Consider the following 26,560-nt stretch of genomic DNA (forward strand, 5'->3'; position numbering starts at 1 on the left):
TTCATACACGATGTACAGGCGGGCAAGGAGTATGTGGAAAAAAACCCTCAACATCACTAATAACCAGGGCTTCAAAAATCACAACCATAATGCCTGTTAATGTTTCCCTCCTTTTATCCTTAAAACAAAAAAAAAAAAAAAAAAAAAGATGTAGAGGAAGGGAACTCTCATACATTGCTGATGGGAATGTAAATTAGTTCAGCTACTATGGAAAACAGTACGGAGGTTCCACCAAAAAAACTCATAGAGATGAAGCTAACATAAAACCCAGGTACCCATGACTTAGAATATGGCCAAATGCACTGACATCAGTATGACAGAGATGTCTCCACTCACATGCTTGTTGTAGCACTGTTTACAGTGGTCAAGGTGTGGACTCAACCTAGGTGTCCACCAATACATGAATGAAGAAAACATGGTAGCTGCCCACAGTGGACTCATGTTCAGCCACTAGAAGAATGAATTTCTGGCATGTGCGGCAACACAGGTGGAACTAGCAGACACGTTAAGTAAGTTGTGCACAGAGAGGCAAATACAGCATACTGTAACTCAGTGTGTGGCAGTTAAAAAGTTGATGTCGAAGAAGAGTGTAGAAAAGAGTGTAAGGATGGATGGATGGACAGACGGAGAATGGACAGTTAACAGGTATGTGGTGAAGTTGGACAGAAGGGGTAACATCTGATGTTCTATAACACAGTTCAGGAGAAGTATGGTTGAGAACAGTTAAGACTTCGAAGTAGCTCGCTGGAAGATTTTTAATGTTCCCAACACAATGGAGTGAGGTATATCTAAGGTGGTAAGTATGCCATGCACCTGTTCTGATCATTAGACATTTTATACATGTGCTGAAATGTCAACCTGCACCTGAAATATGTACAGCTACTATGGATCACTAGCATGCATCAATAAAAAATACATTACGAATTTTAAACTAAAGGTAGACAAAGCATCTCTGTCTAGGCAGCACCCATCACCATCAGAATGAGTCTACCTAGGGCCATGACTTTTGCTGCTCTTAAACTGTGCCTTGTTCATGTCCAGCGATGAGAGCTCCCTGTCTCCATGCCTTAGGGCCTTTACAAGGGCTGCAGTCTTTTTTTTTTAAACATATGTTTATTGTTTTTTTGTTTTTTGTTTTTTTCTCCGGTACCGGGAACCGAACTCACAACCTTGCGCTTGCCAGGCAGGCACTTTTGCCGCTGAGCTAAATTCCCAGCCCCAAGGGCTGCAGTCAATCCACAACTCGGCCCCCCGTCCACCCACCCAGGATGCTGAGCACCTGCCCCGTACGAGGGCTGGGAGACCACAGTGAGCATGGCAAAGCCCTGTTTCAGGGCAGCCCTGCAACTGAAACACACAGTCACATGCCCCCGGTGCGGGAGAGTGGCAGAAGTGGAAGGAGTGGAAGCTAGCGCACAGGGAGGTGCTCGGAATAGGAGGCCTTTGCACAGGACCCGAAGGAGGAAAGAGCATGTGACGTGGTCATGGGAGAAGAGGTGAGATCTGTCAGTGGGACCGCTGACACCCGGTCATGGCCTGGAGAATTCCAATTTGTACACAGCAGAAAACAGCATCGCTTCCTATGTGCTAGGGGACGGGGAGCGGGAGGACAGGAAGAGGAGGGAAGTCAGTTCTCGGACCGGGGCAGCATGCCGCGGGAGCTCTACTGTGAACCTACTGATGGGGACAGGCCTGCTGGCTGCCTCTGTCCTTACCCATATTACCTGCATCACTGTGTCCTCAGCCTGGAAGACGCTGAGAAAAAGGCCCACTGTGGAGAAGCCAGGGACTGGGCTGTGCTCCTTGAGGGTTGGCTGGGGACAGGTGTCCCAGACACCTCTCACCTACCATGCATATTTACCTGGGCTGGCACTTCCCACCCACCTCTGTTCTTCTTCCCCAGACAGCAAAGGCCACTCATTCCTAGGCATGAGCTGACAGCCAGGGCCTCTCTGGCTGCCTCGGTCAGCTGCAGAGGGCACCTTCCTAGGCGAGGTGGCCAGCCCTCCCTGGTCCTCAGCAGTGGTCAGGGTGAGATAGTGCTGCAGGACAGAGCACCTTCCCTACTGGAAAAACCAGGCACATGACAGGAGGAGCTGCAGGGGGGCAGACCTTAAGGAGCTGGGGACGAGGCCATAAGAGTCCCATAACGAACAGCTGGGGCAGCTCAGACGCTGAGGGGGCGGCAAACTGCAGCGTTACAGAAAAGAATCGAACAGTCCCCGTGTACACCCGCACAGTGGCTCCTGCATGCCTGTGCAGTATACACACGGTGTGCCCCGAGGAATACAAGCACATGTGGCTCTGGCTCAGGTGAGGGTCCAGGAACAAGGATGCTGATGGGTACAAGGCACATGTCCTCGCAGATGGCATCCCTAGTCCCCTTCTCAGGGCAGGACTGGCCGCCTCCCCAGACACGGAGTCAGCAGAGGTGGGGCAGGCTGGCATTGCATGCTAGAGGTGATGTCAACCACAGACAGTGGCTTGTGGGATGCCCACCTCCCAGGACATGCCACAGTTTGGGGGTAGGGGGAAGCCAGACCCTCCTGAAGGTCCCTTTTCAAAGTAACTCTCTTTAGGGTGACTGTGGACAGTGCTCTAGGAGATGTCCCTGCATGTTCCTGGGACGCTCACTGGGCATGGAATGATTTTTTTTAGATGTCACTCTTTGCTGATGATGGGAGGCAGGGTTGCTTCTGCATGTTTCCCAAGGGCTCTTCCTGTTGCGCAGCCCCTCCCTGCAGGCACACCTCACAGTGGACACCTTAGCTGTGCGGTTAGATGACATCACTTCCTCTTTTGTCCTATTGTTCACATCTCTGTAGTTTAGCTTTTAGTTATGGTGCAGCTCCTCAAGTGGCCTGCAAGCTCCCTGAAGGCAGAAAGTTTTTTTTTTTTTTTTTTTTTTTTTGGTCATCCTGGAATAGATCCAGGGCCACTCTACCACTGAGCTACATCCCTATACCTTTTGAAAATTTTAATTTATTGAGTCAAGGTCTCAGCACGTTGCCCTGGTGAGGATCCTGCCTCAGCCTCCCTGAGTGCTGGGGTAATAGGTGTGCTCCCCTCCCATATCAAGAAGAGGCACATTTCGAAGAGGCCCCCTGGTGGCGCTGCTGAGCAGCCTGGGGAGTCACAATGGATTCACAGTTGCCTGGGTTCCTGGGCCCAGGTGTCTCTGACTTAACCCAAATCCCAGCTTATTCCAAAGCCACCTCTGTTTTAGCAGCACTAAATAAATAATGCAGAGCTCAGCGCACGCTGTTTAACCTCTTTCCACCTTTTCCTGGGATCCCGATTTCTTTCAGAGTGTTTACACTGGGTTTAATGTGACTTCACCCCGTGCCTGCAAGCCTGGTCAGAGGCACACAGCGGGGAGCGAGGGCACAGGGGCTCCTTACGAGCTCGACCCCGACTGCTGACAGTGCCGACGTCTTCAACTGCAGACTGAAAAGTGCCCTGGCCTGGCCTGGCCTGCAGCCTCAGTATTGATCCCCATCAGCTTTTCTTGGTAAAACAAGATAGAGGGGGAGGCAAGAGCCCTAATTATAATCAGCAACGAGAGTCCCACATGACTGGAACCAGACAGACCTGCACAGTGACCTTCCATTCATGCAGGGCAAAACGCATGTGTTGGGATCACAGAAGTTTAGCGAAGGGCCAGCACTCACCTCCCGGGCCGGCGGGCTGCAGCTGTCGCAGTGGCAGAGGAGGCCGGCAAGGACCCAGGGCACTTGACCCTGTCCTACGCCGGGGCCGCTGGGCTCCCTCTGTGCCCTTTCCCTGCTCTCTCCCCTGAGTCATCACCTGTCACCGCAGCAGCCAGCTCGCCCCCCGCCTCTCCACCCGCCACCGCTTCTCAGCATGCCCCATGGCACGGTGCCCTCCTGCCACTTCTCTGGGGCCACGCAACTGCTTCACGGTGATGGAGTCAGGACAGCAGCCTCTCTGAACCGGGCCCCAAGTGATTTCTGGAGCCCGCTCACTTCCGTACCCAGCTGTCAGTCCAGATCGTCCGCCTAAGTAGGATGGGGCCCTTGCCTGCAACGAGACTGCGGGGTAGGCTTGAAGCCTTATTTTCAAAGATCAGAATTTAACCAGCTAGGACTTAGGGTGCACCTAGGACTCGTTTGATGCCCAGCACCACACACGAAAAAAAAATTTAAAGTGCAGTCAGGTGTATTGATGGGGTTGGGGCAAAAGATTCATGGATTCAACTGTAAATACTTTCAGAGCTCTACTGGACACAAACGGCCAGTGACTGTTTAGTCTAGGTGTTCCAGAAATAGACGTGTGAATGCTGGAAAAGGACCTGCGGCGATTATATAAGGAGCTTGGCCTTCACTCAGCATGAAGCAGGCTTACTTATTCTTGGCTATGACACCAAAAGCATGGGCAACAACAACAGAAAATAAACTGCCCCAATTGGGATCAGGAACCGGGCACCAGAGGACACTCAAGGGAGTGAGACGGCAACCGCGGAGTGGGAGAAAATATTTTCACATTGTTCATCTAATAAGGATTTAATAGCATGCCTGTATATGCTACAGCTCAACAACAAAACAATCCAGTTTAAAAAATGGATCAAGCAGTTCTCCAACCGAGGTATAAAAACGGCCACTAAGCAAATGCAAAGATGTTCAATATCACTAGTCACTACAGAAATGTAAATTGAAACCAAAGCACAATTAGCTAGTACCTCACACCCAGCAGGACGGCTATAAACGGGAAGTAATTTCTTGCAAGGATGTGGAGAACCTGGAACCTGTGGGCACCCTTGGTGGGAATGTAAAGTACGTCAGCTCTGTGGGATACAGGAGGCAGTTTCTCAAAAAGTTAAACATGGAATCACCACATAATCCAGTATTTCACAATCGGGTCTACTCCCCAAATAACTGAAAGTGGGGATCTGAGATCTGAATAGATATTTATAAGTCTATGCTTACAGCAGCGTTCTTCACACTAGCTATAAGTTGGAAACAACCCAAATGCCCAAAGGAAATGAATGGCTAAACAAAATGTAGTATACACACACAAAGGATTATTATTCAGTCTTAAAAAGTGGAATTCCAAGACATATCACAACACGGAAGAACCTCAAAAACATTAAGTAAAATGAGCCCGAGAGGAGAGGATGATTATTATGTGATTTCACCTATAGGAGAGGCATGGAGTAGTCAAATTTGTACAGGGCTTCCCAGTGGGGCAGCAGGGGGCACGGGGAGCTGTGTTCTGTGAGTGTAGTTTCTATTCAGAGTGACTTGGCCTGTGGCGATGACAGTGCAACGTGAATATACTTAATTCCACTGAATGCTACTCCACAAAATGGTGCCGATGTTAAATTGCGTGTTATGTACATCACAATAAAAATCGCTTAAAAAAACAAATTCAAGACCATCAACCTCTTCCCAGCTAGGTGAGCAGGCGCGACGCAGGCAAGCACACAGGTGGGCCTGCTGCGGCCAGGTGTCCTGCTCTTCTCTGGTTGACTGTATCTCAGCGAAATGTGACCCCGCCACTTGGTAGTGTTTGTTTTGTTTCCGGACCCAAAGTAAATATACACTAAGGTCATCCTCCACTGACTCGTGTGTGCTCTCTGGAAACCCAGGGTCCACAGTGCCACTGGGCTGAGAGCTGCTGGCAGGTTCTCCCAAGGGCTCAGCTTGGGAAGGTCCTCAGGAATCAGACCAGGAGAGATCAAAAGGTATCTCATGAGCACAGGTCTGTCTGTGAGAACAGTCAGGGCTCAGCGGCACTTGGGGACGTTGTTGAGCGGCTGGGGACTCTGAGGCATCCAAAGTACAAGGGGAATTATTTGTTGAGTCCTCATTTATTGTAAGAGAATGCTCTCCTCTGCCCTGGGCCAGCACGCCGTGGGTGGGGACACCTAGCTTCGGGGGTCTCCCTGGCAGGAGACAGGGCTTTATGGGCCACTTGCTCTGCTGTATCACCATGTGAGCCGTGCTCACCAATTCCAGGCTAGGCTGCCAGGCTAGGATGTGGGCGCCTCTCACACTGCAGCGAGGAGCACCATCCAGCCTTCCCTGAAGGAGTGACCGAGGTAGCAAGTTTGGGTTAGACCAGGAGCGGGCAGGAGCTGGGATGTGAAGTGGATGCTGTCTCGTGACTCAGGAAAACCTCAGGGTCTTTCTGCAAACTCTGCACCCCACTCCTCTTCCGGTAGCCTCTGAGGGTTCCGTATTTTAATTTGTTCCTCGCCACCATTTTTGCAATAAATTCAAAACCAATCACTGATCGCTGGTGACTGATGAATATTAAAACCCCCAAAGTATTACGTGGATGCTGCGCTAAGCAAAACAGGCTCATTTGCCTTCTAATTTTTCTGGTATTTAAATTTATTTAATTTCCACCCTGTTTAAGTTTCCTTGTATTACAAGCCTCATTCCAGACCGCAGCTCCGCCTTCTCGTGAATAAGGTCTATTGTGCATGTGCAAAACACAAAGAAAAATGACAGAATGGAAAAGAAGACAGCAGAGCTTAAAGATAAAGGGATAATTAGAACATTGCCGCACAAAGGAAACCTAATGAAAGGGCTGCGTCTGAACAGCACTGGCATGTTACTGGATATAGAAGTATGAACTTTCCCTAATTTTGTTTTCAATATTTCCTAGATCTTTTTTTGCAAATGTACACTACACTAAGCAAACCAAAAACATCTAAACTGTCTTGTTCATATGTCACCAATCTCAATATTAGGTTAAATCTAGGTTAAGCAGTTAAAGTCTTATTTCAATCTCTGAAAAAAAAAAAAAAAAACAAACAAAACAAACAGAAAGAAAACCAACAGAACCTGAAGTAATAACAGGCACCTCCTGTGGCCAGGGGCAGGCTTAAGTAGGAATGCTTAGGACCAAGCTGGCCCTTTTTATTCCTTTCATTCTGTGATGCTACTAAATCAAATGAAGTCAGTGATCTATGGCCCACAGGCCAAATTTGCCCTAAGGTTTCTGTAAGTTATTTTTCTATGTGTGTATTTTTGATACTTTTTAAGAGGTTGAAACAATTTAAAAAATGATATTTTCTGATGTGTTCAAATTAGACAAAATATTTCAAGTGAAAGATGGCTATTATTGTTTTCATGCTACAATCCTCCATATGGCCTATAAAACCTAAAATATTTACTAACAAGTTTTTTTTTCCATTTGTTGGAATATGTTTGTGTATGTATGGCGTGTGGGAAATATAAAATGTGGAAGAAGATGGTCTCCAAATTGAGAAAAATGGTGGTAGCCAGATACGGCTTTCCAACTGTTATACAGACTCTTCTAGCCTGTAGGAAAAGCCGTAGGAAAAAGTCCTTGGGGAGTGAGCTGGATACCAGGAAACGCTGTGCAGCTGAAAGGTTCTGGAGCTTGTCATTGAGAGAGCCTCCCTCCTGTCTTACACTGTTGGTTGTTCCTTCAGGAGTCCTTCCCCGTTGAGCACACATGCCCTGTGGGTTACCTGCATCCAGGCAACTCCCAACAGTCCCAGCAGTTATGGCCTATGAAGTCACTGTGGAAGTCCGGCATGGTGGCACGTGCGGGTCATCGCAACACACTGGGCTGAGGCAGGGGGATTGCAAGTTTGAGCCCAGTTTAAGCAACTTAGCATGACCTTGTCTCAAAATAAAACAAAACAAAAAAGCGCCAAGTATGAAGCTCAGTGTGAAAGCCCTGGGTTCAATCCTCAGTCCGTAAAAAACAAAACAAAACAAAAAAAGTTACTGAGTTACTAAATCCCCAGGGACTACTCCTAGGGGAAATCCAAGGTGAGAGTCCCACCAGCTGCTGGTGACAATGTTTTCATCAAGGGATTAGTGCATGACCTTGTTTCACGCATGTCTCTGTTTAAAGACACTGTATGAGTACAGACTGCCAACCCTCGGCCTACAGCCCTGGAGCTCAGGCCCAAATGGAGCTTTTCAGGTATGTGTTTTCTCCATAAGCCATGCCATGTCCTTTTGTGTGACCAGACAGAGGCTGGGAGTCTTCTCACCAACAGAAGCCTCAAATGTTCAATATGGCAGGAATCAGATCTCAAGACGGGCACTGACTTAGAGCACAAGAGCTGACAAAGAGGGCAGTCACCTTGTCAACCTTGGATGCAGACGGGCCGAGCGGAGGCACGTGCTTTCTGCTGCTCTGCACATGTCTGACAGTCCCTGCACAAGTGCCCTGGCATGGATTTTGGATTTACAAATAAATTTTAGGAACTCAGTGAACTGGTAAATGCAGAATGTGGGAAAGATGAGGAGTGATGTAATTTAATTATATACACTTTCTAGTCCCATGACCTTGGTAAACTTCACTGGCCAACTGGCATCTGCTGGGGCTTTTGCGTATCAGCCATTTAAAGGTATTCCCTACAGTCTAAGATGGCAGTGGGGAACACGTCCCTCTTGACCTGCTCCCCCTGTGCTCCCTGCCTTCGTTAGCTCTGCTGCCCTGTCCCTTCTACACATCTGTTACTGATGTTTACCACACAGGTGGCCCCCATCTCCTCTGATTCACACTATCTTAGATCGCTTTCATCATGCCCAGGACAGGTTGCACTTCTTGTGGGCCTGAGAGTCTCTGTTCCAAGTTTATTATGAGCTTCAAGATGGTGGCAGCCAATATCATGGCAAGAGTCAGATCCTTCCATGTGCGACTGCCCAGGTCACACGCTATGACACTGGCTCCGATGAAGCCCACTTTGTGGGGAAGTGGAGAATGACGTCTACCCTGGGGCAGCAGAACTAACCAGTGGAGGGCTGGTCCTGTCACCTGCCCGTGGTCTCTCTCTCAGGTGCTACTCTTCCTCCTGCTCTTCTAACTTCTGCTCCTGCCTCATGTATGGACCTGGGAAAATGTGCTTGATCACTTTTTCCATAAAAAAAAAGACAAAAAAAGAGACCTGAGTAAATATTACCATTACTCTCTTTTTGTAGAGAAGGGAATTAAGACAGGACAATTAAGTTTCAATGGTAATATTTACTCACCCTCACATTATAGAGGCATTAGAAGGATTAAGCACAAGATTTAGGAAGAAAGGCACTAAGTAAAGCCTAGGAATTACATCGTTATTATTACGCTGTGAGAAGAGGGATTTAGGCTGCACAAGAAGGGGGGATTTATTGACACAGGTGTTAAACAATGAGACAGTTTTCCAAAACCTCCTCTAGATATATTTCGAGTTAGGTAGAGATGCCTTTGTGTCGGGTTTGATTTACATGAGGTCCTCTAGAAGCATGGCCTGCAGGGATTCTTTCTACCTGAGCTTTGGTTTTCCCAGAAAGCTCAGCCCGAGCAGGGCACATTTCACGTGTCAGGAGGGTGCGGAAGGCAAGGCTAGACCCTTGTTTCTCACCAGCATTCCTACAGGAAGTTACTCTCTCAGCAGCTCTCAGGATCAACTGTGAGCAAGGCACACATCCTGTCAGGATGCCCCTGTGCAAGGCTAATGCACGCCGAGGCAAAGGGAGTGAGTGACCTTAGAAAAAAATACTTTCTCTCCTCTTTGAATAAACTGGAGTAAGACAACTTCCATTTTGTTGGTAAGAAGCCAGCGATTGTCTGTTATCATGGTAAGTTCATATGAGAAGATTTTTAACGCTTAAACAAAAACATAGAATGTAAGAAAATATTTGCAAATCATGTATTTGATAAGAAGCTAATACCTAGGCTACATAAAGATTTCCCTACAGATCAGTAATAAAAAAACTAATTAGAATTGGGCCACGGACTTTAACAGACACTTCTCCAATGAAGACACACAAATGGCCACATACGAAAAGATAGTAATCATTAGAGAAACGAAAATCAAAATTATGAGATTGCATTTCACACCATTAGATGGCTACAGTGACAGAAAGAAAGAAAGAGAAAAAAAGAAAAAGAGAAGGAGGGAGAGGGAGGGAAAGAAAAGAAAAAAGAAAGGAGAAAGAACAAGCAGTAGGCAAAATAACAAGTTTGTGAGGCTGAGAGGATCGTGGCGTCCACATGCATGGTTGATAGCAATGCAAACTGGCAGAGCTACTGTGGAAACCAGTTCCGTGGTTCCTCAAAAAGTTAAGCATACAATTTTCATATGTTCTACCCCTTACATTTATGAGAATATACCCTATAATGAACTGAACGCAAGCTCACAAAGACATTTTCCACCCATGTACATATAGCAGGGCTCACAAGAGTAAAGAGGAAACGATCCAAGTGTCCCTTACCGGATTGGTGCATGAACAGCTTGGGATTTGTGTACACAAAGGAGTATTACTCAGCCTTAAAAAATAAGAAACTTCTGACACATGTTGCCATATGGATGGACCTAGAGGATATTCTGCTAAGGGAAATCAGCCAGACATACGAGGGAAATCCATTCATGTAAAGTGGCTAAAGGAATCACAGTTACAGAGATGGAAAGGACAACAGCAGCTGCCAGGGGCTGGGGGAAGGAAAGGGCAGCTTCTGTGTAACGGACATAGAAGTTTAGTTTTGTAAGATGAAAAAATTTAGAGACTAGATGCGCAAGGTAAACATACTTAACACTACTGCATTTTACACTTAAAAACAATTCAGATGGTAAATTCCGTTTTTGTGTATTTTGCCGCAACTTAAAATACAATAATATAAGGAAGGACAGAGTTTCTCTACTGCAAGATTCTTCTCCCTCATTCTCCAAAGTGTGGGCTAACTGCGTCTTAGGATGTTGCATCTTAGGACGTTGCTTGGCTGTGGACCCACAGTTGGTAAGCACTGTTCTTAATCTAAAAATCAGGCACTGAACATATTCCAATGTTTTAAACTAATCTTTTCCAAAAAGATAAGGAGATGACCCAGATTCTGTTCCAGGTCAAGCATGAAGGAGGGAGACAAGGAAGAGCCCTCGGGACACCGTCCTTATCCCCACGGGACACCGCACTCTCTGGCTGGGCTCTATAGCTCCGGTTCCCAGCACATAATGTACACTGATCCCTGGGCCGTCCAGATCTTCCTACTCTCACCCGAAGCCATCAGTTCCTATTTATCCATCTTCCTGAAACAAGGGAGCATTCTGACCTACTAGTTCCCATTTTTCTCATTTTTTATTTTTAAATATACTTGTGGCATTTTAAAAATTATACACACATAAAAATGTATTCCATAAAAATAATACACCACCGGTGCCATTCACCCAGAGTACAGGCTGAACTACGGTACTATATACCCTCAAAACTGGAAATGTAGAAGTGTAAAACCAACCAACCAATCCAATGGAAGCACAAATACCAGCCCTGATCTATAAGAGGAATTTAAAAGACATAGTACAAACTAATAATTGGTCTGTTGATTTCATGAACTACATAAAGAATGGGATCTGCCTGTCACTTATGCAATGATTTTGAAATCTTTACTTGTGAAGATTTCCTTTCCAAGAAGAGTGATTTTTGGTGGAATTTTTGGTCTTCCCCTCGCCCCTGGGGCCTTGGGGATCATAAGGCTTTGCTCACTTCGCTGACGCTCAAATAAACAACTCCTCCTGAATTTAGAATCTTTCTTAGTCATGGTCTCATCGAAGAAGGCAGCAGAACACTGCTAAAAACTGTATTGAACAGTTGCTTAGCTCAGTGAGAAAGAACGTGGCTTTGAATCTTGATCAAAGCGACACACAGACATGCGTGGGGTACTGCTGGCCTGGGCACCTTTTTATAAGCAAGATTCAAACATCTCATTTTATTTTCTCTTGAGCAGCAGGAAGAGAGGGTGAATCTTGCTGAGTTGTGTTATGCGGCAGGTTCCTAGGATGCTCACTCACTTCTCAAAACCCCCTGGAAGGTGGGTCTCGCCCCCATTGTACAGCTGAAGGAACTGACCGTCGAACCTCACAGTGCTCACATTTACTGAGAGAAATGGGGGTTGGCACCACAGCCCAAGGTCGTCCTACCGGTGACGGTCCCGTCTCTGCGGTGGGCTCCTGTTTGGTCTCACAACTTTTCCTGAGGAGAAACGGACTGGAAAGACTACGGAAATCCAACGGGAAAGTGAGCTGGCTGCCCACATAAACAGAGAAATGGGCCGAACTCACAGTTGGCATTCTTCGGAATGCGGTAAGGAATGCTTAAAATAGGTTTGTGTCTATCTCCAAACCACCTATGGCGAAATCCGGATGGAAATTACCGGTACCGCAGCCTGGATTCAAGAACACCCACTAATTAAATGAGCAATGAGAATCTCAAAATAATGTTAATAGTCTGGGCTGCCTGCGGCAGTGTCACTTTTGTTGGTTATTGTGTCACTGAAACTCAACGCCCTTTCCACCCAAGGAATGAAGTCTCCCCAGCATGCAGGGGCTATAGTGTCTGTATCCCCAGATTTCTGCTCTTCCCCCCAGCCACACAGAGAAGAGGACCCTTGGCTCCCAGGGCCTGGCTACAGCAGAGTCCTCCGGGCTCTGTAGCTTTCTCCATGGGGGCACCGACAGCACCATGGAGCAAAGGATCTTCAGAGCCTTCCCTTCATCACGTAGGGAGCAGCGAGCACCTCAGTGGTACGTGCCGCCTGCCCGGCCCAGGAGTGGTCGCAGCGAGGTTTAACGATCATATGCAGAAACAGAAGCCTCCAGATCCAAGCCCGCCTGGCTGAGGTTCAGGCAGACCTAACATTTTGTCTTGGGAACAGCTGAACACATAGGACATGTCCATACAAAAGCAGGTGGAGAGCCCTGATGTGTGACAGTGTGGGTCACGGACAAGATGTCTCCCTGGACAACAAGGAAGGGTCCAGGGGCAGCTGAAGAACAGTGCAGCTGCTTCTATCACCCTTGATGCTGGCTTCCTATTTCCAAAGTACAGCCCAGCCTGCAAACAAGCAGCTGCTGTCAGCCAGAAGCGCTCCGTCCTCCCATGTGGCGCCAGGAGCACAGTGCAGAGTCTAGGAGATTCTAGCGGCCGCCAGCTACTGGGAACCTCGGGAAGTCATTCTTCGGGCATCTGGCTTCTTCCACAGGGTCTGTTTTCTCTGACCCTCCCTTGGTACTCTCCCACGTCCCTGCCAGGCACAGCTGGCTCCACACCTTTTCCACAAGGCTCGGTATCAACGCAGAACGCACGTCAACGAGCCTGCTTCTCACCGCGTACAAACCTCATCACCACGTTCAGCACGCTGCCCGGGGATGTCCGGATGCTGTCTGGCCGCCCTGCACTTTTACACACGCAAATGTCTGCAAAGGAGGCCACCATCTTCCTCTCCCAGACAGATAAGGTCCCTCAGGACAGGCATTCTGCTCGCACTTGCACCTCTGGCCTCAGAACACAGCCGGGCCTTGCCAACCAAGGAAGGAACATAGAAGTACACAAATGCTATCAAGTGTCCCATATAGCTCAGGGGACCAATTTCAGCACCTGATTATCTTCCACCTTGCATTGTGCCGCAGCCACTTCTATGAAATCTAAGCTAATCCAGGGCTGGGTTCGTGTCATCCACCTATTTTGCATCCTCTGTGGTACACCCATACTGCTACCCATCAGGTACATTTTTGCTTAGTGTATATACTGAAATAAAATCGCAAATGCATATTCTTTAATTGAGAAAGGGCAATTTTGCCTCAAGAGATACTGTTAATATAGATTTTATATTTTCTGTTCTATACACAAACCATAACATAAATAGTCCTTGATCTCTAAAAATAAATACAAGTTAGCAATAAATTCATTAGACCTGCTGAAATGTGCTTCTTATACCCATAGGAAATTAATTAGTACTCCTAGTGATAGCTTCAAAATGATCACTGTCAATTGTCTATTGCAGAAGAAAGACTCTAAATGTCTTACACACAACAACCAAACACTGACAAGCAAAAACACATCCACTCCGAGGAATCTTACCACAGCTGCTTTCTTTGAAATCATTTTTAGGAAGAGACTGATGTTCAGAGGGCTCATGAGTCATTAAAGCTGCTGACCAATTCAAGCACTTAACTGTCAGCCTGTTCTTTCAGACAGTCTCCCTTCACTCACCTTGCACTGTTCTGCCAACACATATGTGCGCCATGTGGAACAGATGTACGTGTGTCCCGAGAGCCGTGTACATGTGTCCTGGAATCGAGCATCATATGTATTTGTTTTTCAGTGCCAGGGATGGAACCCAAGCCTTCCGCACTGGGCTAAATCCCCACCCATGTTTTAAATGCACATTTCCAAAGCAAAATTTGATCTACACCCAGATGTGTTGGCACATGCCTGGAATCCAAGCACTCTGGAAGGCTGAGTAGGATTTTTAAGTTCTAGCTCGGCACGGGCAGCTTAGTAAGACCCTGTCTCAAAATTTAAAAATGAAATAAAAAAGGGCTGGGAATGTAGCTGAGTGTGAAAACCCTAGGTTCAAACCTCCGTAATGCAAAACCAAACCAGACCAAACCAGACCAGACCAAACCAGAACAGACCAAACCAAACCAGACCAGACCAAACCAAGCCAAGGCAAACCAAGCCAAACCGAACCGAACCGAACCAAACCAAACCAAACCAAACCAAACCAAACCAAACCAAACCAGAACAAAACCCCTGTGATCTACACTGAATGGTTTAGATGGTTCTCATGGGTGTGACCCTTGGAAGCAACATTCTCTTTTCCACAGGGTGACCAGAGACTGGGATCCAAGTACACAGTGTGTGAGGTAGCTCTTTCCTCCCTTGAAGAAAATTCTACAAATGCTGATTCACTAACGTACTCTAACGGAAAAGCTGGGGGCAGTCTCCAGGCTGAGCGAGCATGAACTCTGGGAAAGTCGCTGTAGACCCGTGGTGGCGAACCTACGGCACACGCGGCATAGCGGGCTGTTTATATCGCTGGAAGCTCTAAAAGGTCTGCCTTCACCGCCACGCATTGTTCAGTGTTCTGTCTGAAACAGAGATACAGAGTATTCCGAGGCTTCTGTTAGGCCACCTTAAAGATTTGTGAAAAGATTTGAGGGTTAAAATGATTCCGCAGAGTCTGTTTTTCTCCCAGTTAAAGTGGAATAAGATGAATTGAATTTACTCTTCTGTTTGAAAACACCAAAAATGCTCAGGAGAACCCCAGAAAAATGGTCTGTAAGATGCTGGATGTTGGTGAAGGACAGTGACAGTAGGGTAAGAGCTCTCTGACGGTGGCTTACACAGGGACCTCTGAGATACAGCACTAAATGCATCACCTGTAGAAAAAACAACGATCAATTGGCTTTCAGCGCCACTGTTTGGATCCTAACTGGCCCCCAAAGACCCATATAGGGAGGCCTGTCCCCAGTTTGTGGTACAGGCAGAAGATGCTAAGAAGCCTCACAGGTGGGGCCTTGTGGGGAGTCCACGTTATTGGGGCATCCACTCAAAAGACACTGTGGGATCGCAGTCTCTCACCACGAGGGAAGCAGGTTTGCTTTACCAGGTGCTCCTGCCATGCCTGCTGCCACACCTCCGGCCCAACCCGGTGGGGCCAATTGATCACGGAGGGAAACCTGTAGAACCTGAGTCAAAATAAACCTTTTGTAAGCCGACTGCCTGAGGCATTTGTTACAGGAATGGAAAAAGAACGCATTTGTTAACATTAAAAACTCTCGCTCTTCAAGAGACACTGGTAACAGGATGAAAAGAAGGGTTACAGACTTGGAGAAAATAACTGCAAGTCATACATCCAACAGGAGATCTGAATCTAGAGCACAGAGAGAACTGAGCCATCAGAAAGCAATGAGCAAGAGTTTGACAGGCAACTCATCAAGAAGGAGCGAGGCCGGTAAATGCGCATACGGAAAGATAAGCAGTCAAGCAGGAACCACGTGAGGTATCACCACGCAGCCATTGCTGCCACCGCTGGCTACAACCAGACTGAACGCGCCAAGCGGTAGGTAGGATGTGGAGCAATCTGAACTCTCGTGCACCCCTTATGGGACTGTAAAATTGTACACGCACTGTGGAAAACATTTTGGCCTTTTCTTTAAAAATGAAAACATACCTATAATAGAAACAGGCATTCTGCTAGTCGGCATTACCCCAAGAAACTGCAAAGTCTGTGTCTATACACAGGCTTGTCCATTAAGGCTTAGCATGGTTTTACTTGTGACGGCGTCAAATGAAAACAACCCCATTGTCCACGATGGGTGTGTGCACAAATAAATCGTGGAATAGCCACAGAGTGGCTACTACTCAGTTAAAAAAAATCCCCGAAAACCAAAATACATCCTCAAACTGGTGATCTAGGTATTGAAATGGCATGGATAAATCTCAACATGATTAGAGCTGGTGAAGGAAACGACACAAAAAAAGGCTTCTACGTGATACTGTTGGGGTGAAACACTAGGGAAGACAGATGAATCTATACCGACAGAATCACAGCAGAAATCGAGGGGAGCAGGCGGCACAAGGAGACTTTCAGGGCGACACGTGGCTGCCACCTTGACTGAGTCCACAGCACCAGCAGGACTGTGTACTGATAAACAGCTACCTGCTAACAGGCACCTGCTCCGAGGCCCCAACTTACCAAACCGTGCACTTTGAATTCGCTCAGTTTATCATGTGTCAATTATATTATTAGTGTAAAAATCCAAAACGACACTAATCTTCTCTGGGAAGCTTTGCAGAAACATCAGCATTTATGACTTAAGCATCTGAACACTATTCATTGGTTCTTGTTCTGCACCATGTACCGCGCTGGTGCTGAAAACCAGCCAGGAGAGGAGGGGCTGCCCCTCAGACCCCAGGGGTGGCCTCCTGGCATCCCCTACTGAGTCAGAAAGCCTGTGGAAAATGCAAGTTTTAATTTCTGTGTTTGGTCTCAGTGATTTATTATCAAGTGTTGAATAACAATTAGATACTAATTTAGATATTGCACTTGTGCCGGTCTGTACAAGTAAGAAAATTCATTAAGAAAAAATAACCCCACAAAACCCCACAGTAATCTCTACTAAAAAGGCCTTTCAATGGAATCAATAGAACAAAGAGAATTGGCTGTATCCTCATGTAAGTGATGTGTGGCTTCGACATTAAACTCATGGGAAGACATGGCTCCAGCTGCCTGTGTGTTTCCTTCTGGTGGAGCACTATGAGTTGTTCTCTAAGTTTTGTCCACCATCATCTCTGATTTCCAGGACTTCCCAGCAAATCACACTCTGTAAAACCCCCAGAATAAGCAAAACCACTTATCACTGAGTTCACCTTGGGAGAAATTTGACTCTTGTAACAGGAAAAGTTCAGAGAAAGCAAAGGTCAATGAACACGCAAAAGACTCAGTACAAAATGCGGGAAAATAATATTTTTTCATTAACCAACCTCATGCCATTAGCACCAGAGAGATAACATTCTACTGGCATAGACATCTAAAGGATAAACCATTATTTCGACAGGAACCCTATAATAATATCGGTTGCCTTGCCTGCCAACATTTTCCTTCACAGGAAATATTTGAAAAATAATTTATTATTCAAATCATATAGACCCAATTTGAATAATAAATTCTCCCAAAGAAAGTATGGAAACTTTGCAAACATGAAGAACTAATTTAGCATAACTGCATACAATATACTTTGAGCCAGAACTGGGAAAGTTCCTCGCACAGCGAAACAAGAAGCATATTTTAAATGACGCGCAGAGCAAGTTATCCAAATCAATATTTTGTAGAAGCTCTAGCAAATATCTCAGCTTCATCTTTAATTAATTAGGTAAGAAGCAAGCTCAGAACCTTTCTTCTGTATTTACATAGGACAAGAAAGGTGAGTCCTATGAAGAATCATGAATATGGGATTCCAAATTTGGCAAAGATTGAGATGAACCCAGCTGGCCCTGAACCACTAATAATGTTTTTGAAAGATTGGGTTATTAGATTAACAGTTGTAGAAGATGGACACTATTTATGCAATGTTAAAGCAAACATTTTTATTAACCAAACATTTCCTAAATTGCAAGCAAAAATGTGAAACTCAATCTCACACCTGTAGCAAATCTGAGGGCCTTCCCTGGTCCAGGGCATAGAGCCATGGCCTTTGTTGTAAATGAGGTTTGTTCGAAAGGTTATCCAAAGAAAATTGTCCTAATGCAGATTTAACTCTTGCTGCCTCCCACTGCACTCCAACTCTTCCCAAAGCCCTGCACACGCCAACTTCTCTGTTTTCATTTGGCCAGCGGTGTGTGTGTGTGTGGCTGTTGGTCCTTCACTTAGCAGGAACCAAGGGCTCTACTTACGTCATGCATGGAGTCTAGAAGCTTGGTCAGCTGGTAGAACCTCTGCCAGCTCTGCCCAGAATTATTGGGACACTTAGTTACCATCTTCCTCAGTTCTTTGATGTAATTTGTCCTCATTTCTTCAAATGCAGCCTGGCTTTTGAGGCCATCCTTTGGAACTGTGTTAAGGAATACAGACATATGAATTCCCAGGGTGAAAAACAACTTTAGCATCTTAGCAGATAAATGGCTTTGAATATTTTCAGCTGATGTACTGACTATGAGGTTGGGTACTAAATCTCAATTAACTGCAGTTATGAATGAACACGGCAACTTACTGATAAGCACTGGCACATATACAAAACAACTGCTATGTCTTAGATGCATATTAATTTGCATATATTAGCTCAGCTGATCTTCATACCAATAGTAGAACATAACTGTTACATTATTCTCATTTTCCAGATAAGGAACCTACACTGAAGGATGGTTCATGTGCTTAAGCACACACTAAGTAAATGGCAGAGTAGGGGGAGTATAAACTGAGGTCTGTCTGCTTTCAAGTCCTGCTCCCTGAGCTCAATGCTACATGGCTTGTGGCCTGTCATCAAAGTATTCTATGAATTCTAATTTGCCAACACCCCAGAGATAGGAAAATATACTTTGATTTTGCAGGATAATTTGAAGAGCCTCACACAATCTTACCTGGGGTAGCGTTAGAAAGCACCATCTTCATACCACAAGTTCAGATATCAGACACTCTGGGGCAATGGTTATCTCCCCAGGGTACAGTGCCACGTATAAAAAATCACTTTCAATCACTATCTTTGCTCTGGGACTCCCTGTATATAGGGGTGCTGTCCTATGAGCCCCCAGTATGACCTGGAGGCAGGTCTGGGTACTGATCTGTGCTGGGGTAACACCAACAGTAGCTCCACATTTGAGGCAAAATTTAAAATTTTCAAAGAGAACAAATTGTGTCATTTGTATCTCCCATGAGATAGAGAAGTAAACACTATGCTTTCTTCCTTCCTTTTATGGAGTGGCTAGGTTTTATAGTTAAACAAAATAAAGTTCACTTAAAAAAATATTTTGGGTGCTGAGGGTAAGAGCTCAGTGGTAGAGTGATTGCTTAGCATGTGTGAGTTCCTGGGTCCCATCCCCACTACCTCCACACCCTAAAAAATAATACTTGGACTGAGACCTCAAGCAGGTCAGTTGCTCCTGAAAGGTGATGTTCTTTTCCAGGGCTCATGGGAAGGCACTTTATGGAGAAAGGGTGTAAGGGGGAGGTAGGTGCAGAGATTAGACTAAAGTCTCCACTTTGAAATCGACTTGACCATTTGTTTTTACTACGGCCAATATGTAGTTATGTGTATGCTTCAACTCTGATAAAGAAGATCACCGAGAACTTTCTTTTTAGGAGAGGAACGCCTAATGAAAATGGCAGTATCCCCATCACTGGGGATGTTAGCATTTTGAGTTTGAAACTGCTCTCACTTTTGCTTCTTAATTGCATATCGTATTTGTTACTTTTTTCATAACTGGTATAAATAATGATATCCTTTGGTCATCAGCACTCTGGAACGGCTCTAGATAGCCTCTGAGTATTACTGTGATCCTGAAAGCAGGCATAACCACTGTTTCCAAACAAACCCTCTTATCCTAAATAAAGATATGAAGTATCAATTTAACTTCAACTAATATGTTAATAATCTTCTTCAGTATAATTGTTGAGACTTTTGATTTGTAGTTCATTTAAATCTACTTTTCACAGGGGAAAAATAAATTTCTAACAGCGACATTCCATACAAATTCCTGAGGCTGCCAATGTATTAGTTGTGGTTTTAAATATCTGACTTTCACACTAAGAGTTTGATGTCATTGTTATACAACAAGTAGAGTATTTTTCTTTAAAATTAAAAATCATTGTTTAAAAGCATAAAAGCAAGCATGGTAATAACTGGTACATGGATAGTAAAACTACAGCTCCATTGTCTACTCAAACTTCAACAGTAACTTAAAACTTTCTAAAGAAATTAAAGACTTTCAAATAACATCCCATACTGCCCATCCACAAATTAACACATTTTTGTTATAGAACTGTATAAAGCAAACCTTTAATTTTTCAATATAGATACTTATATAGATGTAACCCTATACATTAAAAAATTATCTGCTGTTGAAACAGTGAATAAATGTCACTATTCTATTCCAATATTCTCTGGTACATATTAACTAAGATTAATCAAAGACCTTCCCCCATTTTTTTTCTTTCTTTTTTTTTTTTTGTACTGGGAATCAAACTCAGGACCTTGTGCTTGCCAGGCAGGCGCTGTGCTGCTCAGCTATACCCCTGGCCCGACCTTCCCATATGGTTGTATTACCCAAAAGTCTCAATATTATAACACTTTGTGTCAAATATTATTACTTACATTCTACTGCTGTAACTGAAATATACTGTACCAATTTCCCAGCCAGATTTTTTAGAAGTTGAAACAATCCAACAAATAAAGGGAATTTAAGCAAAACCTCAATTTTTTGGAGATCTGCCCAGAATTTCTGAATTTACTTATTAGATGCAGCAGGGCTGCTGGAAAACATCCAGAATCTATGTGCTGGGGAAGAGCAGAGACACAACTGGGATAGGAGTTGGTCTGTTTTCCTCTGTAAGTGTAAAGAACATGAGAGTCTTTTGATGTCACTGCTAAAACAACCATATTGATATGCTGGATGTCAGGTGTGCAATTTTACATTCCTAAACAAAAAAGAACCATTTTAATGCATTCTATCACAGAATTAGCAAAGTAAGCCCATGACAACCTGCAGTTTCTAGGAGTCATGAAATTCTTTAGTTACATTTTTCTGCTTTTTAATTGTACTTTTTCTGTATTCAAAAGTTCAGAATTGAAAGCACTGAGCTACTTGAAAGCTAATAAATTAATGGAGGGAACTTCAAAATGATACCAGAATCTATTAGACGCTAAAAGACTAAATGGATACAGAAGAATATAAAGAATTAGCAACACAGGCAGTTTTAGAAAATAAGACTTCATTTAAAACCTATCCTCCATCTGATACCCATTCTAAACATTTTTGAACTAGGAATGGTTCATAACACGGTTTGAAAGTGGACTAAAATCATTCTCACTGAACTGAAGGATTACTTTTCCAAAGTTATATTCCAGAAAGGAAAAATTAGGAAAGGGGTCAGCACTGTTGGAGAATGGCACAGGAGAAAGAGCCTGGTGTTTGCTGGTTTGTTCTTCCTGTCTATTCTCAAGATGAGGAGCTGGAAACAGAAAAGCTATAGGAAGTGGGGTTGGCACAAGTAGTGAGGAATGACGGGACCTGTGGTGAACTGGAGAGAACGTGCCCTGCCCCGGGCAATCAGAGTCAATGAAAATAAAAGAAAACAAAAGGCCAAGAGCAGCCCTCTGAACCTGTGCTGGCCAAACACAACACAGCTGTGAGCTGCTGGCCCCACTCCCTGCCAGGGGCTCAGGTGGCCCCTCTGCTATGGCGCCTATGCTTCCTTCTGCCTGCTTTGCCCTGCTACGTGCTGCCGTCCAGCCCTGAGCCATTGGCCCGGGCTCCCGGGTCCCAGCAGGGCCGGAGTCACTCTGCATGTGACTCATGCAGGATGCTGAACACGTCACACTCAGATGCCTCTTCCTGTCCACTGTGCATTGGGGCTGTCAATCTCCCAAGGTTGCTTTAAGCATTAGATAATATAGGGAAAAATGTATTGTCAGTTGTGAGGCGCTCAACACGGGAGGCAGGAGTACTATCCACTGTCACCCCTGCATCTCTTCTTTTTCTTCTTACCACTACCTGATTCAGGCTCTGCCCACCTCAGACCCAGTCACTCTTGGTTGGAAATAACACGTCTCGGAGGCCAGTCCACCTTGGCCACCTCAGCTCATGAGGCCACTTTCCTCCAAAGGACTCCTCCCAAGACTGTACCTTTGCCCACACCTTTGATATCAGATTTGGGCCCAGGTAAGGGCTGAACAAGATGTGCTGGACACTCTTCTACTTTCTACACACTCAACACTTTTTCTACGTAGTCAACGCTTTCTCCTCTGAAGCCCACTTGCCTTGGCCTCCCCGCTGGTTCCTGAGATCCAGAACGTTCCCCAGTTTCCTCAGCAGTCATAGCACGTGCCTCTCAGTTGTCCCGTTGGAACTGTCTCCTGCTGCCGTTCAGGGCCTTGCCCTTCTCCCCTGTGAACAAATTCTCTCCCCTCTGTCTGTGGTCTGAGGAACACACACCTGAGATCCTTCCCCAGGCTAACCCCATCCTCTCCCGTCTCCCGTGGCACCTTCTGCCCTCAGCTCTTCTCTTCCAGGATCCTAAAAAAGCTTCCCGTCAGTCTGCAAGTCGCGGGCTGGCTGGTACCTGCCGGGTGCCTAGTGGGCAACTCCAGCAGCCTTCCTGCCCATCTCAGTTTTCTCTGTGTAAGCCACGCCGTTAGTCATACCCCTTCAGGGAAGCTGCTACTCTTGGCTTCCAGCAGTGTACACTCTCCCAGGTCCTGACCTTCTGGCACTCAGTCTCTGTCCCTTAGGCCTCCGCCGCGTGCCTTTAACCTGGCTCAACTCCCTCTCCCCTCCACTCCGCGGACGCCTGGAGTTTCAGCTACAGTTTTCCTTCAGGATCATTTTTATCTCAAGTCTGCGTCCTGAGTTCTAGCCCCAGATTTTCTCCATTTTTCTGGCCACCTATTAGTATAGAGTTGGCATCAAAAAGTTAACCCATCATGAAAAGAACTTGTTTTATACTCGGTGAGACCTTCTCCAACTCCCAGCATGCGCATATTTCTGTTAGGGGCATCACGACGATGGCAGCTGCTTTTCTGTGCTCAACCCCTGCATCATTTCTGACCTCCATCCATTCCATTTCTCCTCCTGGCCAGTGGCCAGGGCTGAGTCCGCTGTGTTTCTTGAATGTACTTGTTTCTTGCCTACCACGCAACCAACTGTCATAAATCCAGGCCCCGTGTGCACACCTCTAGCAGCTCCCTGTGCTTCTCATCAGGCTAGGTTCTGTCTTTGGCCCTCCTTCAATCCCTCCTGCGGCTAGACATGGCTTCATGAAGCCACGAAGCACAGCTCTGCTCCGTGCTGCCTGCCTGTTGTCTAATAACACTCTGATTTCCCCGACGGGCACCTGATAATCTTGTCCAATCACCATCCCAACTGCCCATTTCCTCCTGACCCATCATAACCTGACGCACCTTGAAAAATTAAATCAATACATACACACAATTAAAAATTAACAGGCAGCCCCCTCCACTGCCAAACCAAGGGCTTATTACGCTTCTCATGTTCCCCTAAGCAGCATCACGAGCCTCATATCCACCCTCCAGCTCCTGAACTGAAGGTGCTCCTCCTCCTCTGAGCCACTATGATCCTCCTTATCTCTGCTGTTGCACAACACCACTTCGTACAATGCATCAAAGTCGCCCTTGAACTTGGCGTACCGTATATGCTCCCCGAGGGTGGAAACTGCCCTGCTCACCCTGTGTTCCCTACGTGGTCTGACCCTACCATACACACCACAGGTACTTTGTAAGCACTTAGTGGGTGGATGAATGGAGGAAGCAGGAGCTACGCTCTTTCGCATGCACGAAGTCCCACACTCAGCAGTTCATCGAAGGCCAGCACCCTCTTCCCATCACTTCAAAATCATTATTTTTGGCGCCAAGCCCCTGGACACTCTCAACGGTCTACTCTCCCACGGGGAAGATGATCTGACAATGCAAAACAAGTGCTGGGGTGGAGAGCAACGTACCTGTGCTTAGGAGCAGCAAAACTTTCATTATGGTGTATTCTTCAAAGGTAAGCTGTAGTCGCACAAACTGAAGGCTGATCTGGTGCATCCCCTGGCACAGCTCATACATGGCAGACTGATGCATCTTCTCTCTGCAAAGGGAAAGGGGCACATGTCTGAGAACACGAGGCTCACCATCACGCCCAGGCTGGTGGGCCCAGGTGGCTTAACAGGAGACTGGAGTCTGAATACACCTTTGGGCTTTAACATGGAGGAGAAGACTTTTAAAGATTGGTAAATTGCTTCTAGACCAGCACTGCTGTGCCTTTTCCAGTGCCCTGCGCCGAGCCCAGCCCTACTCCGAGTACGCTGTGCTTCCATTTCTGCTGGGAGCTGTGCCAAATGATGTCCCTGCGTGTAACTGAGACCCCATGCAAAGCAAGGACACTGCTGTGACGGGCGAAGTTCAGAGCCTCTTGCTTGTTTCTGAGCGCAGGTGTCGAGCACCAGGAGAGGTCAGGGCTAGATGCTGGACAGAGGACAGCTACGGCCAGTCTCAGCTCCACGCAGGCCTCCCTTGCTGAAGTCGTGCAGTACGTTGGCTATTTACCACAGTAGGTTTTCAAAGGGAAAACTAAGCAAAAACGTTAAAAGCTGAAGAGCCCAGGTGGCATTGCTCTGATCAACACAGCAAGCAATACAAGGCCCTGGCACCCTACGTACACATTTCCAGACACACATGCAACCAAGCCCTTCCCTCCGTGACCCACCTACTTCCATGAAAACGGGCTTATGTGACTGCAGAAGCTACTCTTTTCTCTTTCCTTGAGAAGCAAGGTATCACTTTATTTTTTGGATGTTTTTCTTCAAAGTAAAAGCCTACTGGAAATCCTTAAGTTACTAGTGTTTGACCAGACTGCAAAAAAATTTAAAAAAAAAAAAAAAAAGTCTGGTAGTGCAAAAAGGGGAAAGGACTTGGCCAAAGACAGGGACAGAGGTCTGACCCGGGTGTGCTTCTCAGGGTTCCTGCAGGCAGGCAGGTGTCTGCTCGAAAGCGATGTTGCGATCTGCCTTCTGGGATGCATTCTGGACCCCTCATACGCGGCAGACAGATCTTACGGCTCAGCTCCAAGGACTTTTTATAAGGAGCCCATGGTGAAATATGGTACACTTTGCTCCAAATTATTATCCTGTATCTTTCTCCCATCATTAGCTAGAAGCTATTTTACATAAGAAACTACTTTAAACACACAAAATAATAGCAGAAACTAAGGAAATATTTTAAACATACATACAGAATAATAGCAGAAGGCGATGGATCTACCACCCAAAGCTGCCAGTATGAACAAATGCTAATACTGCTGCCATATTTCCTTGAACATGAGAGAGTTGACGCCTAGTCTGTCTTCCCTGTTCTGACCCTTCTCTTTCTTGTTCAATGGAGCTACTCAGCTGGAGATTATCATTTCCTCTCAGACATGCACGTTTTACTAAGCATGTATCTATATTGCATATAACCCAGGCACGGTGGCACACAGCTGCAACCCAACACTCTGGGAGGCTGATGCAGGAGGATCACCCTGTTTGAGCCCAGGCTGGACAATTTAGCAACCTAGCAAGTTCCTATCTCAAAATAAATAAAAATTTAAAGGGGCTGGAGATATACCTTAATTAATTCTACCTTAGCCCCCTAAGTAGCTGGGATCACATGCCACTATACCAAGCTCCTTATGTTATTCTTGAGAATATTTTTTGCCTTAAAAGTTTCTCTGATCATAATGTGTTCTTCCCTCTCCCCCTTTCTCTCTCTTTACAGCTTGCCTGAAACTTCTCCTACTTTAATTCTTTATTTTCAAACTACTCCTATGTGTCTTCTGAACATCAGAAAGCTGAGTTTAAAAACTTGGATAGGTTCTGTATTTTAACAGCTCAGTTTAATCTCTTTCCATGTATTGTTATTGATATATCTGAATTTTCCATTCCATTAACTTTCTTCCCTACACCCCTTTTTCTTATATTTTTCTTATTCTACTTTCCTTCCTTTAAGTAGATTGATCAACTTTTAAAAACTCTTTCTGTGCTTCTCTACTGGATTTAGAAGGTATATATACAGAGTTCACCAAAAAAATGTAGACATATGTTAGCAGTTCACTGTTCTAATAAATGCCTGCAAGCTTATGGCTACTACTTTGAGCAACTTTTGCAACTGCAGAGGCCAAAGATAACTTGTATTCATCCCATGACATCTCAATAAATTTAGGGTGGTTTTTTTTTTTTGTTTGTTTTTTGTTTTTTTTGTCTTTTTTGTGACAGGGTTTCACTATGTAGTTCAGGCTGGCCTTAAACTCACTTTGTACCCCAGGCTGGCCTCAAACTTGCAGTGATCCTCCTGCCTCAGCCTCCTGAGAGCTGGGATTACATGCATGTGCCATCACACTCAGCTCAATAAGTTTAGTATTAAAATATTTATGAAAGTTTTACTTTTCCTGATATATATATTTTTGCCAGACTCTAAATATGTGCATGTGCATATCTATACATACACAGAATATATGTTTTCACACCTCAAGTAATTATTAAGAACTCTGATACTTAAAACTAAAGGTAATCAATAATTTTTCCATGAGAAACAGACAAAATTTAG

The 26,560-nt window shown here is 45.5% G+C and overlaps 1 protein-coding gene across 2 annotated transcripts in view; it reads right to left on the minus strand.

Annotated features, from left to right (window-relative positions):
- The window catches only part of Nr3c2 (nuclear receptor subfamily 3, group C, member 2), a 338,685-nt gene that overhangs the window by 15,689 nt on the left and 296,436 nt on the right, over positions 1–26,560 (minus strand). For both annotated transcript variants that reach the window (XM_005400874.2, XM_005400875.2), the window contains exons 7-8: positions 23,938–24,068; positions 18,162–18,319 (exon numbers count right to left, since the gene is read on the minus strand). In XM_005400874.2, coding sequence (XP_005400931.1) covers positions 18,162–18,319; positions 23,938–24,068 — 289 coding nt within the window. The remainder of the gene's footprint in view (positions 1–18,161; positions 18,320–23,937; positions 24,069–26,560) is intronic.

Source organism: Chinchilla lanigera, unplaced genomic scaffold (genome assembly GCF_000276665.1).
Source record: "Chinchilla lanigera isolate Chin_1 unplaced genomic scaffold, ChiLan1.0 scaffold00070, whole genome shotgun sequence".
Classification (NCBI taxonomy): domain Eukaryota; kingdom Metazoa; phylum Chordata; class Mammalia; order Rodentia; family Chinchillidae; genus Chinchilla; species Chinchilla lanigera.